General features: G+C 41.4%; 1 protein-coding gene across 2 annotated transcripts in view; it reads left to right on the forward strand.

Moving 5' to 3' along the window:
• Positions 1-16,071, forward strand: part of ets1 (v-ets avian erythroblastosis virus E26 oncogene homolog 1) — a 96,697-nt gene that overhangs the window by 14,625 nt on the left and 66,001 nt on the right. Inside the window, exon 1 of one of the 2 annotated variants that reach the window (XM_041174319.1) lies at positions 15,311-15,752. The exons of the other annotated variant lie outside the window; for it this stretch is intronic. Within the exon in view, the coding sequence (XP_041030253.1) occupies positions 15,695-15,752 (58 nt within the window). The 5' untranslated portion in view covers positions 15,311-15,694. Of the gene's footprint in view, positions 1-15,310; positions 15,753-16,071 lie in introns of those variants that run through there. 2 annotated transcript variants of the gene reach the window in all.

Below are 16,071 nucleotides of genomic sequence, written 5' to 3' on the forward strand. Positions count from 1 at the left end.
TAGCAGATAGTTTCACATCACTCAGGCCCTGCAGTGTAACAGCATCTGAAGCAAATTTAGGCTCAATTTGATTGTTTAAAAAGGCCCATCCAATTTTTCTGTTAATAAAGAAGTAACAGTACAGTTGGCACTTAGTTTTGCACTAAAAATTTCACTGGCATTCCCAACACTGGTGAGCAGAGCAATGGAGAGAAGATGGTATAATTTGGTGCTTATGGTTGGCATTCACTTAAAATGTGTTATGTTCTGAAACAAAATTGGTAAAGCGTTTATTCTAGAGAGAAGAGTTGTGCACCACAAGCCAACACAATAATAATGCCTGGTGATCAACAGAGAACTACAAACAGGAAGGCAAACCTGTGCACCAAATGCAGAGTTACCACACATCTGATCTGAGCCTTATCACGAACCACTCAGAGTTATCACCTCCAAAACAGCAACTCTATCAGGACTTTTCTTGTGTCTCTCTATTTTATTAAGAAGGTTAGTGCTTTTTTCCCCCAAATTTTCACTCTCGTTCCTTCTATAGATTTGAAGTAAGTTACCCTTCACATTCTTCCTTCTTTCACATTGATCAAGTTGAATTCGAGCATCTTTGTGCCATGTCCTGCTCTAATTCATTCATTTCCGAGTCTCTCAAAACAATGCATGGTCACCTCCAGCAATTTTCCCTTCCTCCTAAAATCCCTAAAAATTTTATGTGACCTAATCACTATTCTTAATTCACCTTTACTCCTATTCGTTTTCATCCTAGGCGGTGTCCTGCAATGTAGACTTTGGCCCTTCACCTTCACTGACACATCTATGTCAAACAAACTCTAAATCCCTGTAACACAGTTAATGCAAAGTCTCTCTTATCAATGTAGTAAACCAAACCAAGATGCATTTCCATAAACAGCTGTAAAGTAGCACAGTATCTGCAGATTTTAAATTTTTGACAAAAATGTTTCTAGAAGGACTTTGAATTTATGATCCCTGACCTCAATATCATTTGTTGCTTCCTGTCACTCTGTGACACTTGCTTTTATTCCATCCCATCCCATTCAGTAGGCTTGGCTGGTAACCTTTCCCACATTTCTTTTAATGCAACTTTGTCACAAATACTGGAAGGTCTATGGTGGAGCCTCGTGTGTCTCACCTATGATTTTCTTGCTCTTTTGGAAAATATCATCCTCTACTCTCTGGTTCCTCTAATACAAGGATGAGCTCAGGGTATTGAGAAATGTGACTATGAACTCTGCCCTACCATTCCAATGAATGGCTGTCCCACCATTCTAGTTTTGAGAGTCGCAATATCACTGTCACCAACCATGTAGGCTGGAGTCAACTAATGAAATAATTCAGTAATCTATCCAGTGCTGCCACTTAATCCACCAAGCAGTTTCTATATTCCATGCTCGTTATGGACCCAAATGCTCAATTCTGCTCCAAATCAAAGGATATGGAAATGTTTGAAACCCCGGAGGATTTCTTTAAGATTTCAGGGAAGTTTTGCCTTTACCTTTTCCTGAAAACACTGCCACTATTTCCTTTTCTCATTCTCTTTATCTCTTTCTGATCCTCCACTCCAATTCTTCCTCTCTCGTCCTTCAATGTTTTGCTCTCTGTTTTCACTTTGGTTCCTCCTTCATTCCTTCACCATTTGTTTTTCTCTTTGCATTTTTCACTTATCCTTCTCTTTCCTCACTTTTGTTCCCTCTTTCACTTTCCATTCCTCTCTGTTCTTATGCTTTGGATTTCAATTTTCTCCTCTCTTATGCTCTTCCTTTTGCCTCATTCTTTAAATCTATTCTAAATCCTGCAACATTACAAGCTTCTGGTGCAGGTACCAGCATAGAGATGAGGCAGTCAAAGGAACTGTGAATCAGCCAGGAAGAAGGACTCTAAGGTAAAACAGGGAGAAAGAGTTTGAAATAAGGAAGTGGAGTGGCAATAGGAAATCATTGGCTGGGAATTTCGTGAGCATCACAAGCAATGGTTGTCCCTTTGTCCCACCCAACATCTGTAAATAGGCAGTTTCTTTCAGGTTCACTGGATGGATTTGAGTTCTCCCTGGTCAAGGGGCGTGGCTATGAATATATGTAGCAACTGGGTGAGATAAGCAAACCCCAGTGAAGATAAAGGATCAAGTGTATCATTTCCTTAAGCTGCAGGGCTCAGTACCATAACCAATGGTGCAGTTATTCACTGAAAGTGCAGCTCTCTTCCACTGATTCTTTGTAAAAAATCTGCTGTAAGCCCAGTTTTTGGTTCACTGAACTGTTACATATTAATCGTCTACACAGAAACTTGTGGTTTGTGGCAAGTGATTTGCCCTGTATAAAGTGTCAACTCATATTATTTAATTTTGGTTGAGTATTGCTCATTAACTAATAGCCTGCTCTATACTTGCATATTGAATAGCATTTCTGTAAGTGGTGGTACAATAAATTTAGGCAACAAATGATGGCAAATGCAGGGACTCAGCTGCCAGCCCAGATAACTGGAATAAAGATGTCACGGCCATTAGGTGCCAGTCTTGGAAAGTTTGAAGGCTAGAAGAATAAGTTTCAATGGGTTGAATAGAATCTTCTTGACCTTAACTGTTTTGCCTCAATAGACAAGTAATGAGCAGTCAGGTTAAAGAAACATTGCAAAGGTAGAGGAAACAAAGGACTTAAAACAAACAAAAATATTTGCCAAAAATGTTTGTATATGAACACATGAACAGAAATGGGAGAAAATGCCCTTAGGTGTTTATCCTGTATATCAGACAGGTAACCACATTCTCCACTATCCTTAATTATCAGTATTCCTAACTCCTAGGGGAGACAGATACATAGAAACACAACTGACTAATTTTAGGGAAATCACCAACAAACGTTTCCAAAAAATTTCATTAATTTCCAACAAATCTCCAAACCAATCTATAAGTACTTGAGCAAACTCTAGGTAACCACCAATGATTCAATGAGCTAAACTTCCTACACTACTTTACCTCTCATGTTCTTCATTGACTTTTCTTATTCTATCAAAGATTGACTGATTACCATCTTGAAATGTATAACCTCCTCTATGTGCTCTCACTGCCTCCTGAAATCAGTCGTAACACACATATCAGTTCCTCTGGGTAAATAGTTATTTTACTTTGGTCTAAGTTTGAATCTATACCACCTTGTTCCAAAATTTGAGTTAGTATTGAACATGTCTCTGAGATCAAATTTATCCAATCCTTTTAGCCCCATACTCAGACAGATTAGTTATACCTTTCATGATCTCAGGAGATCCCAAATTATTTCATGGCTAATCAAGTATTTTTGAAGTACTCATGAACAAACTCAGTAGCCAATTAAGATACAGCAAAGTCCCACAAACAGCATTGAGATAAATGACCAGTTAACCAATTTTAATGATATTGATTGAGAGATAAATGTCGGTCAAGACATCGAGAGAGCTCCCCTACTCTTGAAGATTGCTAAGGTATCTTTTGCATTCACCAGATATGGCAGACAGGGCCTCAATTTAATGTCTCATTCAAATGACTGCGCCCTCAACAGTATTACAATCCCTCAGTGATACACTGAAGCTTTGGCCTAGATTATATATGTAACTGTCTGGAATGACGCTTGAACTCACAGCCTTCTGACTTCTGGCAGAGCCAAGACTCCAATCGTCTCCTTATGACACTGAAGCAAGACTGACATTGACTCCACATTGCAATGACTAGAGTTACTCTGGATGTAATGTCAACAGAGCAATATGATGCTTTTTTTTAAAAGAAATTGCTACAAGTTTCTGAAAATAGTCCAATACAGTGGGATCAGTTTCAAGATTATCTCTTAGTGATAAGACCTCTCACATTTCACTTAGAAATGCTCCACCCAAACTTGAGTAAGTTCTGCTTTACCTGCCACATAAACCATTCCCAAACTCTGGAAATACAAATCTATTATGATCCCCCATAGATAACTTTAAAAAATAAAATTGAACTCCAAGTGGCCTACTTAAAGGAATTGCGCAACAGATTTCAAGTTTTAAACCTTTTTCTGTAACGAACAAACTAAAAGCAACGTTGACTATTTTGTAGGTAACTCATACTCTAAACTACAGAAAAATGATCTTGTTTATGTTTTAGCATAACTGAAAATCTTCCTTTTTGGTTATATTTTACTCTGTCCCTTAAGTGGACACTCTATTCTCCTAGAAGCAGTTCAAAGTTCCTGAGGGCTTGCTTTCCTTTTCTTTTCACAGCTGGATAGCTTTTAAATCCCAAACTAGCTTTTATAGTGAGGGTTACCCTGGAGATTCCTCCCCCTAGCCAAACTAGGTGAATCTTCAAGTCTTGTTTAAATCCTTACGAACTCAGTCTCCTCAATCTGAGGGTGGATCCCTACCTGCATTCTTGCATGGTGAACCATAGAGACTTTCTGCCTCTCACTTTCAGCTCTCTCTTTCTCTCGATTCTGGCAGACTGAAACATGTCTGTGAGGTTCAGCGATATTTTGAAAAAACACCCTGTGAGCCAATCCATACACAGGGTTCCTGTGGACTCTTCCCTCTCAAAGCCCATCTCCATGCCAATGTGAATCACATGGACCTTGTATCCAAGTAGAAATACTAATTAGCTATCCTTTAGACTGCTAACTTCATTCTATCTTGAAACTAAATAGACAGTTTAAAGTGTAACTGTTTACAAACCCTGACATTCCTAACACCTTCTTTGAACTTTGGAGTCTAACAGTCCATCTGCACAGATGTTTGGGTCATTGTTTACAGGTGTAAATACCTTGCACCTTCTTCCCAGTAAAACAACCTCCCTGAACCCGCCCCCCCCCCCGACCCTTTAATCTTTAACACTGAAGCCACCCAGGCTTGCTGTTAGCAGAATTCAGAGCAAGTCACATTCCTGCACTTTGCCCCAAATTGAAGACACCATCTGTAAACATAGAAATTGTACAAAACCTTACATATGCAATATATAACAAAGTGATGCCATAGCTCATAATGTACAGCTGCTGATGTGTTATCTATCTTAAGGTTTGTATTTCTCCCTCTACCCTTCATTTACTCCATTGATTTGCATACATAGGTGATCTAAATAATGGGTTGGGGCTCTTTCTAGTGTGTAATGGGCACTTGTGTAGTGTCAATTTCTGATTGTAAATACCTGAGTAAGATCACCTCAAGCTACTTGGCTCCTGTACACTTAGGCTGAGAATTTATTTAAAGGTGCTCCTGCTGCGGTAATTTTGCCAGAAACGAGGCTGAAGCCTTGTTGGTGTGCAGAAATGGAGTTTCCAATGCATTTATGGCAAATTTACAGTGACGGAACAGGAGCATCTACAAGGAAAATACCAGCCTTAATCCTCTCTCATACTGGTGCATCCCAGTGCCATCAATCAGTTTTGTTTATGCTTCTTTTAGCTTGGTTGCTCTCCTTTCTCACCTCCCCAAGGCCGAGATGCTATCTACCCAGAATACTGCACAATATTCAAGATAAATTGTGGGTGAATCAGTGTTACATATAAATTAATGGCTGCTTCTCACGGCTTGTACTTTCTCTTGGCTTATGCGTTTTAAGATGTTATTTGCCATTTTCAGCATTGCTGTGTGTTGTGCCATCTGTATATCATGCTGTCTATATATCATGCTGTGTATCATGCTATCTGTGTATCATGTGATCGTATATCGTGCCTTCTGTATATCGTGCCTTCTGTATACCGTGCCTTCTGTATACCGTGCCTTCTGTATACCGTGCCTTCTGTATACCGTGCCTTCTGTATATCGTGCCTTCTGTATATCGTGCCTTCTGTATATCGTGCCGTCTGTATATCGTCCTAGGGCTTTGAGGAGGTTTTCTGAAGATTTCTCCTGGAGATTGCCCTCGCTAGCATGGAGCCAAGGCCCCTGTCAGTGTGGTTAATTTAAAAGGCCCTGAACAAAGTGTGGAGTTGCTTTTGCATTTTATTGGAAGAAGGCAGTTTTGCAGTATGATATTTCTTTTGCTTTACTGCATTAGCCACCCACTGAACTGGGATTACCAGTGAGAGGCAGCACACAGTGCAGAACAGATCTAGTTTTGCAGTGTTTAGCAAGCTCATTCAGAGAAACCACAGAATGGCTGGTATGGGAAATGGAAAAATGTCACAGTAGTGCAGTAAAGAAGTAAAGTCTTCTGAGGTTAACACTGAACACACCGTTGAGACAAAGTAACTTTATTCTACTTCTGACTCAAGTCTGTATGTTGAGTGGTTTGATCATATTCATTAATATGATAACTGTTTCGATTTAAAGAGGCAGTATTTGCCAATACTCTTATTCTTGTGTGTTAGATGTGCCTGCGCTATAACTTCCTGTTGCAACACTGCCACTTATTGCTTTTGCTCTAAGTTTGTTATTGCTAAATTCACATTAGAAACCAGTAGAAAGCTTCATAAAATGTTTTGTTGCTGGTACAGCATTTCAACTCTAAAAGATTCATGCTCGTTGATTGCATGAAATATGCAGATCTGTGACTTACATAAAGAGTTGACGCATATTCATTACGTTACATGGCATCATTGATGATCATCAAGAACCTAGTCCTTCTTTTACTGAATCTGCATCATGTGGTGAATCAGAAATTCAAATGGTAGGACTATCTCAAAAACAGAGAAGACAAATAGTTCTGCTGAATATTGAGGCAGAGTGAAGTAAGTACCTATTCTTGGTCCTGATGTAAACTTGACCTGGATTATCGTTTGCTTGGTGTCAATAACTGACATATTTCCAAACTCCACTCCTTTCTTTGCATTCCCCTGTATGAGTTACATTATTGTACACTAATAAAAACATTCAACAGCTATAGAAATTGCTGTTCAATAATGGGATTCCTCTTTGATACCTGTAAATTTAACTGGATATATTGAAGCTAGGTTGAAGTCTGACTATGGATTATAACCATTTATTTCCTTTGTAAAATCATGGGTTGGATTTTAAAGAGGGACGTAGTGCTTGCTCTCCCACCAGGAAGGAAGTTGATCCTGAACCGCAGCAATAATCGATTGGAGGTGGGCTAAATAAACTGAGGGCCTGACTTCTGCCTTTCAGTGGGAGCAAGTCTCGCTGTCAAGAGCTGCCGGCCAATCTGATTGGCTGGCAGGTCTAGCAGTCCCAGCAGTGCATGAGTTCAGTAGTGGATGCTGCTGGTACTACAAGGAGGACTCGGGATGAAGAGGACATGGCCATCAGAGAGAGGTAAGTCCAGGGTTTTGGACGGGAAGGTATCAGGGAGTCTAAAGATTGGGCTGAGGTGGTGTTTGGGCGGGGGAGGGGTGGTGGGGGTGGTGGGGGGGCTGATTTTTGCAGGCCAAGCAGGGAGGAACAAATGGGAAGTTATCGTTTTGTAGGGTGTGGAGTGCCCCCGAGGCACACAGACACCCCACCGAATGAGGTGCCCCCCCCTCCTTTCTTTTGCCTTTTCAACAAATTTGTTTAAAAACCGGCCTTCTCACTCTTGCCTGCCTGACACTTCCCAGCGTTTTATGGCAGTGGAATGAATTGAGGGACTTAACTGGGCAATAATTGGTCACTTGAGGCCCTCAGTAGGCTAAGGGCAGGCTGGCTAGTGGGCATCTTACTCACCCTCGAACAACAGGATACCATTCAATCCAGTGTGGGGAAAGGTGGAGTTGAGGCTCCTCCCATTCCCTCAGGAAAGGAAGGGTCAGTTAACTAGAGGAAAACAGTAAAACAATCACTTTGTACAATAAGGCCCTTAAAACCAATGAAATTATTGGACAGTTAATGTTTTTTTTGTTAGATTAGGGCATGTTGGTGAAGTTGCCAGGAAAATTCCTTGCTCTTCTGAGGAACAGTCTTTTGGGATCTTTAACGCCAACCTCAACATACAGATAACATCTCCATTGAAAGGCAGCATCTGTGACAATGCTGAACTCTCTGTGACGCATCCTACCACTGGCCTCAACTGCACCCTCCCCTGTGGCCAGGATAGTAGACAAGCATGAGAGTGAGTAATGATGGTGAGTAGGGATCTCCTTAACTACATCAACAACACCATTGATTGGAGAGTTTTAACTCAGACAGACTTGATAATTTTCCATTGTTCCTTTAGTTTCCAATCTTTGGTTCCAACAAATGGTGTGGAAACTGTCATTGATTGTGAGCAAGTCACTCAGTTACTACAAATAGTTTGAAGAATTGGTGAGACCTTGACACTAACTTGGGTCTTGCACTTGTTAACAATTGGACTTTAGCTTTTTTTCTTCTGGTATCTCACTCTCATTCATTTCGTACTCACACAGTGCCACAATCAATGTAATGTTGTAAACATCGGTCAACTTCAGAGTGATGCGATTTTCAAATCTTTTAACCTGTCATTATTCTTCTATCTTTTTTGTATTAATTTTACTGACATATGCTGTCTTGGCAACAAAGCTCAGCCATCATGTGGCTGGGCTATATTAACTAGCATTAATGCAATTCTGGAGCCCAGTTCTGAGTTAGCTGATGTCCTCTGGAGTGGACACCTAGGTTCTACAGATGCTTCAAGGTAGGCCAGAGAAAAGTAGTTAATATTTCTCCTACTTAAGGCAGTTCAATAGGTTTCTGAAGTTGGCTGAGGACAAGATTGGATTTGGTTGCAATAGCCCCCATTTAATAGAATGGGGTTGAGAAACGTATCAGCCATGATTGAATGGCGGAGCAGACTTGATGGGCCAAATGGCCTAATTTTTGCTCCTATGTCTTATGGTCTTAATAGCTATGGTTGCTCAATGTCTCAGCTTCATGAATAATTGCCAATTGAATGAGGTGTCACCTGACAACCGGTGGAGGGAAATGTAACCCATCAAAGAATAAGAGTGGTGGGGGGGGGTGGAATTGTGTTGTGGGGGTTGTGGGGGGGGGCGGGTTTGGAGGGGGGTGAAATTGTCAAGTGAAGAAAATACCTAGCATTCTAAATACACAAGTCACCCACCCTCTTCAATCCCACCCTTACAATTCTGATCAGGACACTTAGATTTCATACATACCCATGAGAAGACAAATTCTGCTCAGGAGAAACATTACTGCTGTTATACTTAATACAAATGGGAAGAGATAGTGGGATTATAGTAGATGGACTGAGAGATGGAAGATGGAGGGAGAGAAACACTGAGAAATGGAAAATGGAAGAATAGACGCACTGAGAGATGGGTGATGGAGGGAGAGACACACTGAGGGATGGTAAGTGGAAAGCTAGACACACACAGGTTGGAGATAGTGGGCTGGATACACAGGGAATAGAAAGGGTGAGATAGACACACTGGAGGATTAAAGATGGAGTGAGACAGAGTATTGTAACTGTCCAGTTGGAGAGCTATTCTTGGTTTTAAATTTATCAGACCTGTCAATGATTATGCTTTGAATGGGCGATGAAAGAAATTTTTCAGCTCTTATTCTAGCCTCATTTCAGTGCTGAAGTTACAATATTTAATTGTTTCTGGTGAAGAAATATTTTAAAATCCAGAGTATGAAAGCCAGTTAGAGAGTTGGCAGCTGGAATGATAATGTTCTTCATTGGCAAGGATGAGCTGGACTGTTTAAAGGGTGGAGACTGCTTATAATTAGAGGGTGTTTACTCAGCATTTGGACAATACTGTAACCTTATATCATTCTTTGGAAACTGGGAATTTATTTCATCCCTGACAGAGCTAAGCTGTAACCCTATTAAGTTGCTTCAAAGCAACACTTCAGTTTTTTTGTGTATGGATGTAATTTGTGTGTGGGAATTACCTGTGTGCAGCCTTACCCGTGGGTGGGTGTTAGCTGTGGTTCTTCCCTGTCTATCAATGTTACTTTCAGTAATATGTTACTTGTGCACACATATATTAACTGCAGGTAAATATTACCAAGTGCACAACACCTAGACAAAGGAATATGTCATCTGTGTGCAAGTGTTTTCTGCAGGATCTTATCTGCATGTTTGTGGGTGCTACTTGTAATTGGGTGGTGATCAGTAAGGGGCTGTGACCTGTAACTGGGTGTGCCCAGTGAATGGGTGTTAAATATAAGCGGGTATGATATGTAAGTGTGTGTTTATCTGTGACTGGGAGTTACCTGTGAGGGGGCTATTGATATTAATTTTCTCATCAGATGGAACCTGGCACACTTATTTTATTTATGTTTTTTTCTAATTTTCTCACCTCAGAAATGTAGTGACTAATGCTGGAGTGAGTTGCCCATGTGAATTCAGATAGTGAACGTTGGCAGTTGATTCAACTGTACGCATTCCAAGTTGAGTCAGGTCTTGCGCCACAGCCAACAGCCCCGACCCGTGAAATGTCTGTAGGGTTCATTGGGCTTCCATTAGGATTTTTTCCCTTTCTAACTCACCAGTGCTTTGGCCTGACTGAATGCTTCCACTGCCATTCCAACTGACACCAACTAATTCACACAGACCAGAAAGTGAATTTTGAGCTACTGGCCTGTATGATTCAACTATTGTAGTCAGAACAGCAGAGGCTCCTGTCCAGAGTTGGAACCACAAGAGGGGTTGTGGGGAGTTGGGGAGGCTAGTGGTATCCTCAAACTTGTGTCATAATGTCAGTGGAGGAGGGGCAACAATGACCATTTATGCCGTTTCTCCGGGATTCCTGGTGATGTTCCAACTAAGTTAGGGTAGGATCGGGTAAACTCCAACAGGAATTGCAGGTGTGAGTCTTTAACAAATATATGTAAAGGAGAGCCACAGGGCATTTTATTTTGATGCAGGTTATTATATAGTCCTGCCCCAGTGCAAAGGTAGACCTGTCAAGCTTTGTATCTCCCTTAGTTGTTTCCTTACCCCGTCACATCTGTTTGCCACCACCTGTATCTTTTGTTTGTTACGACTGGTGCTAGGTCAAGGTCCACTAATATGTTATGATCCCGGATGAGATATCCCAAATTGTTGTGCTCCCGGGTAAGGAGGGATGAACTGGCTCCCCTTCTTTATTCAAACCCCTTGGTTGATTGTATGTCCTTTCTGAAAAAACACATCTTCCTCAAAAAGTTCAATATATCTTTAAATAATTTGAGCTGTGATCTGCTGTCACGACATGCTCCATTACTGATATGTGAAATTTATAAATATACAGAACCATGTAAATAGTTTAATAAGTTTGTCCTGACCTGCATATTTAAGGGAATGGGAGGGGGTAGGAGGTGGTGGGGGGTTGGTGGTGTGGAGAGGGGTGGGGCGTAGGTTGGTGGAGGGTCATTTGTATAAACTGCAATTGAGATTTTGTTACTTGGGAGAAAAAGGTAATGGCTGGTTTTTTGTTCCATTTAAGGTGATACTTTTTTGTTATTGCTTTTTAAATGAAAAAGCTACATTATGTAAAAATCTGTGTTGTGGAATGTGTTACTTTCCAATTTGTCAGCTTTAGGTACTACCAGGCCAGGCACAGCTTAAGTTAGTTACAGAGTAAAGCTCTCTCCACACTGGTGTCATCGAACACTTCCATGGCATGTAGAGAGTAAATCTCTTACTAAAATATCCCTATCATCTTCCTCAACCCTAACTTTACAAGTATCCTTTACAGAATCAGTGTGATTGATTTTCCATTTCCTCATTCAACGAGATTACCAATTAAAACCATTCAAGATGAGGTTTTCTCTGAGATAAGGAGCTGAAATGAGAGTTGTGGAAAACTCATTTCATGTTGAAGTCTTTCAAGGAGTAGATGAGTGAGAGCTTCATACCAATACTTCTTGAACGCTAGTCCGAAGGTTAAAGTTCAGCATCTAGCGTTCCGCAGTGTTCAGCCTTCCAGGGTCGATTTTGACTTCAGACAGCGGACAGTCTGCAGCATCAACAGGTAGAGGTCAGTTTGAAATAAAAACAGAAAATTGCTGGAAAAACTCAGGTCTTGCAGCATCTGGGGAGGGAAAAACAAAGTTAACATTTCAAGTACGTATGACTCTTCTTCAAAGCTCCTTGTAATTTTCATTTCTGTTGACTCACTGAATTCATAGCGCCATTGAATGTAATTCAAGTGGTTTCTACATGGACAGCTCATCCACAATGCCAGGTTTGTGCCCAGGTGACAAGCTGAAAATCAACATTGAGGACCTGTCTCTTTGAAGAGGCGGATGCAAATGATTCCACACCATTATTCAAAGCAGAACAGAGTCTTCTCTCAATGTCCTGGTCAACATTTTTTCCTCAGCCAACACCACCAAAAATGGACTCATCTCATTTGTGCCTCCATAACAATGACTCCACTTTAAAGGTTATTTAATGATTGTGAGGCTCTTTGGAATGTTCTGAATGCAATCGGTTCCACATATACCCCGAGGTCTTTCTTTCTTACTGATTTGAATCCATCGGTCAGTTTCTGCAAGCTTTGTGGCTTGAGTTGTATGTGCTACATTGGTACTGCCTCTGTTCTGTATCCTCCGCATTGACCTTCTACCCTACTGGCTGAGTCACCGTGTGCTGTGACTGCAAACATTGCGTTTGATCTTTCTGACCCAGCTCTGTGGCATTGTTGTTGCCACTCCTGCTTCTGAAATACACCTATTTCCCCGAACATCTTGAATTTCTCTTCTTGAGGGTGTGGTTTGAAGTATTTCAGTGGCTCCATAGAAATAACTTACATTTCTACAGTACATCTCAGAATGATTTAAAGAGTTTTACAGTAAATGAAGTACTTTGGAAGCACAATCAATGCTATAATGTAGAAAATGCAGCAGCCAATTTTTACAGAGCAAACTCCCATTAAGAGCAATATGATGAATTACCAGATGGTCTGTATTTTTAATGCTTTTAATTGATTGGATAAATGTTGGGCAGGACACTGAAGACAGCTCCCCTGCCCTTCCTCAAATAGTGTCTTAGGATCTTTTACATTCATCTGAGAAGGCAGACAAGGCCTTGATTGAATGTGTTATCCAAAAAGGTGCAGTCTCTGACAGTGCAGTTCTCCTTCAGTAATGCACTGAGGGATTAGTTGAGATTATACTGTTAAGTAACTGGTGAGGGGATTGAATTTGCAACTTTGTGACTCAGTGGGGAAGATTGCTACTAACACTGCCTCAGCTGTCACCTAATCAATACAATTTTAGACCAATATCAAACATTGCCAAGTATTTTTGAATTTTATTAATGCAAATTTTCAACCAGCATATTTCCCTCTATAACACTTTATAAATATGATTCAATGTCATTACCCGCAAAGCATATTGTCTTATAATGGCTGATCAATATTAAGCCATGGAAACTGGAAGGTTTGAGTACTGTGTTAACTGGTCTAACTCCAGTCAGTGACTAAGGCACATCTGGGCTAAGGAAAAGAAAATCACCTGTGGTGCCCTCTCCTGAATGTTGTCCCATGATCTCTGGTGATTGGGCTGTTTTCCTTAGAACATACTCGGAGTGAGAGAGGCATACCACAGCGCACAAGTGGAAAATTGTTCCTAATAAACTCTCAGCTAATGCCAGACAAACTACAAATTGAGCCTCGGACCTTCCTGCTCTGCATCACATATTCCCAAACCTAACAGGTCCTACCAACAAAAATAAAAATAGTAATTTTAACATGGGAAAACATGCCATGATGCTCCACAGTAGCGTAATCTTTGACAGCAAGCTAAAGGAGGAGACACTGGGGCAAGTCACCAATAACCTGGTCAGCCATGTAGGTTTTAAGGAACATTAGAAAGCAAATGAGATTGTGAAGGTTTAGGGAGCAAACTCCAGCGCTAGGGCCTAGGTACCTGAAGGGACAGCTGCCAATGGTAAGTCAAGAAAGTTAGGGATGCACAAGAAGCCAGAACTGGAGGAACCCAGAGTTCACAGAGGATCATAGGGTTGCAGAGATGAGGGAAGAATGAGGCCATGAGGCATTTGATCACAAGGATGAGAATATTAAAATCAAAGTATTCCAGGACTGGGAGCCAATACATGTCTGCCAGCACAGTATATGCCAGTCTTTGACCTGGAAGCTCAGATCTATGAGCAGTTTCAACTCCTTGACCTCAGAAATATATAAGCAGCTCCAATCACTTGTATATTCCAATTAGAACAGTTGCCTTAAAGCAGAGGCCAAGTTAGAAACTGAATGTCAAAACCACACCCCAGATATGAGATTAACCATGAGCAACATACTGAAGGTAATTAGTGTAAACTAGGTGCTTCTTACTCCCCTGGTGTCTCAGTTGTTAAGTCAATGAGCTAAAATCAAAAAATATTGGAAATACTCAGCAGGTCTGGCCACATTTATGGAGGGAGAAACAGAGTTAACATTTTGGATTGTGACCTTTCATCATCAACCTGAAACATTAATTCTATTTCTCTCCACACTGATGCTGCCAGACCTGCTGAGTATTTTCTGTTTTTATTCAGATTACCAGCATCTGCAGTATTTTGATTTTGGATTAGTTGTAATGGAGCTATCCAATTTCAGAATGTTCCAGCATCCGACCATGTGCCATTGCTGACCTAGATGGCGTCAATTGGATACTCTAATTGCCCTCAGTACCGCTGGGCCTTTGAGAGGCAAATGAACCTGGGCTTCTACTCCTGTTGATTCCCGATTGGAAGTTCACAAATGGGCATTGAATGAAGATAGAATTAGGACTGAATGTGAAGCCTCCTCCAGATAAATAGTGACACCCACTGTTTGGATTCACATAGGATGCACAGCCTTCAGAGCAAAGTACAGAGGGGCATTCAACCTCTGTGGAACCTGAGGGAATTCCAATGCTTCAGGGGAGAGACTGAATGGTAAAGGCTTACTGTCTTCACCCAGCTTCACTAGGCTGCTGCATCGTCCATCAGTTGCACTGATAAGGAGATAACCTGGGAAGTAAGTCAGAGTAGGGGTAAATCCAAAACTGAAAAAAAACTTCCAGCGACTGGGAGAAAGTTAGGGTCTTGTTAAAACAGAGTAGAGAATAAAGGAATCTTCAAGGTGTGTGAGAATGGCTAGATTATCACAATAGAGGCTGAAGTGGGGGTAGTGTGGAAGGAGTAAGCATGTGTTCAGATGTGTGGTGTTTATAAAACGCTGATAGCAGGGATAGTGAGCTTTCTGTTTAATGTTGTTCTCTCTCTGGGCTGTAGCCGGCCAGCTGTGGCTTTACAGCTGGGAAGAGCTCCCAGATTGCAGTCTTTTTTTTCAAATATACTTCAGTGTAAACACGACTCTCAAGGTCTGGGAGGTTATGGGAAGAGAGGAAACAGCGATTGTAATCTGTTAAAACGCACACACTTCCCCAGAAGAGAGACAGAGAGAGAAAAAAGAGAGAAAAAAGCAGAAACAAGCCTGGCGTCACATCCGCCTGATCCAGTGCAGAAAGGGGGAGATTTAATTATCAGGCTGTTGCGAAGGGAGTCCTCACTGATACCCTGACAGTAAAAAATTGAGTGTTTTGGAGATTGAGACCTACTTTGAGTGCTGGAGCAGCCTGTGAGCCTAACTGGAGTTCGATGCGAGTCAAACCCACCCAAGACACACACACACACACACACAAACACACACACATACTGAGAGACGCCCTGAATGAGCGAACAACTGAGACTCGATCAGTGAGATCTCAGCTACACACACACACACACACACAGATAATAGAGAGAGAGAAAAAAAAACAGAACACCATCCGATTCCTAAACCAGCAACGCGCCTAAAAGTTTCTGCACCAATTTAACTGAGTTTTGTTACGTCGCCAATCCTGGTCTGAGGCGAGAAAGATGAAGGCAGCTGTAGACCAGCCGACCCTGACTATCATTAAGACGGAGAAGACTGATGGTGAGTTTGAGTGCGGATTTACACCACCCCCCCCCCCCCTCTCTCTCTCTCTCTCTCTCAGTACAGACTGCGAGCTGTCATTCGGTGTCGACAGATTGAGAACGTCTCTTCCTTTGGCTATAATGTTGTTTGTTGGCTTGTGTTTGGTGTTTTAGGTTTGGGGGTTCGGGTATCCTGTGAGGCCGGGCTTGACATTTCAATCTGGCAGCGTGTTGCTTTCCTGTTTAAAAGTATTTATTCTTTAGAGAAAGAAATGAGTTCATCCTGCCGCGGGTTTTGTTGGGCTAGACTGGCTGCGTGAGGCTGAAGTTGGTGATGA

The sequence above is a fragment of the Carcharodon carcharias genome, chromosome 25, assembly GCF_017639515.1.
Source record: "Carcharodon carcharias isolate sCarCar2 chromosome 25, sCarCar2.pri, whole genome shotgun sequence".
Lineage (NCBI taxonomy): Eukaryota > Metazoa > Chordata > Chondrichthyes > Lamniformes > Lamnidae > Carcharodon > Carcharodon carcharias.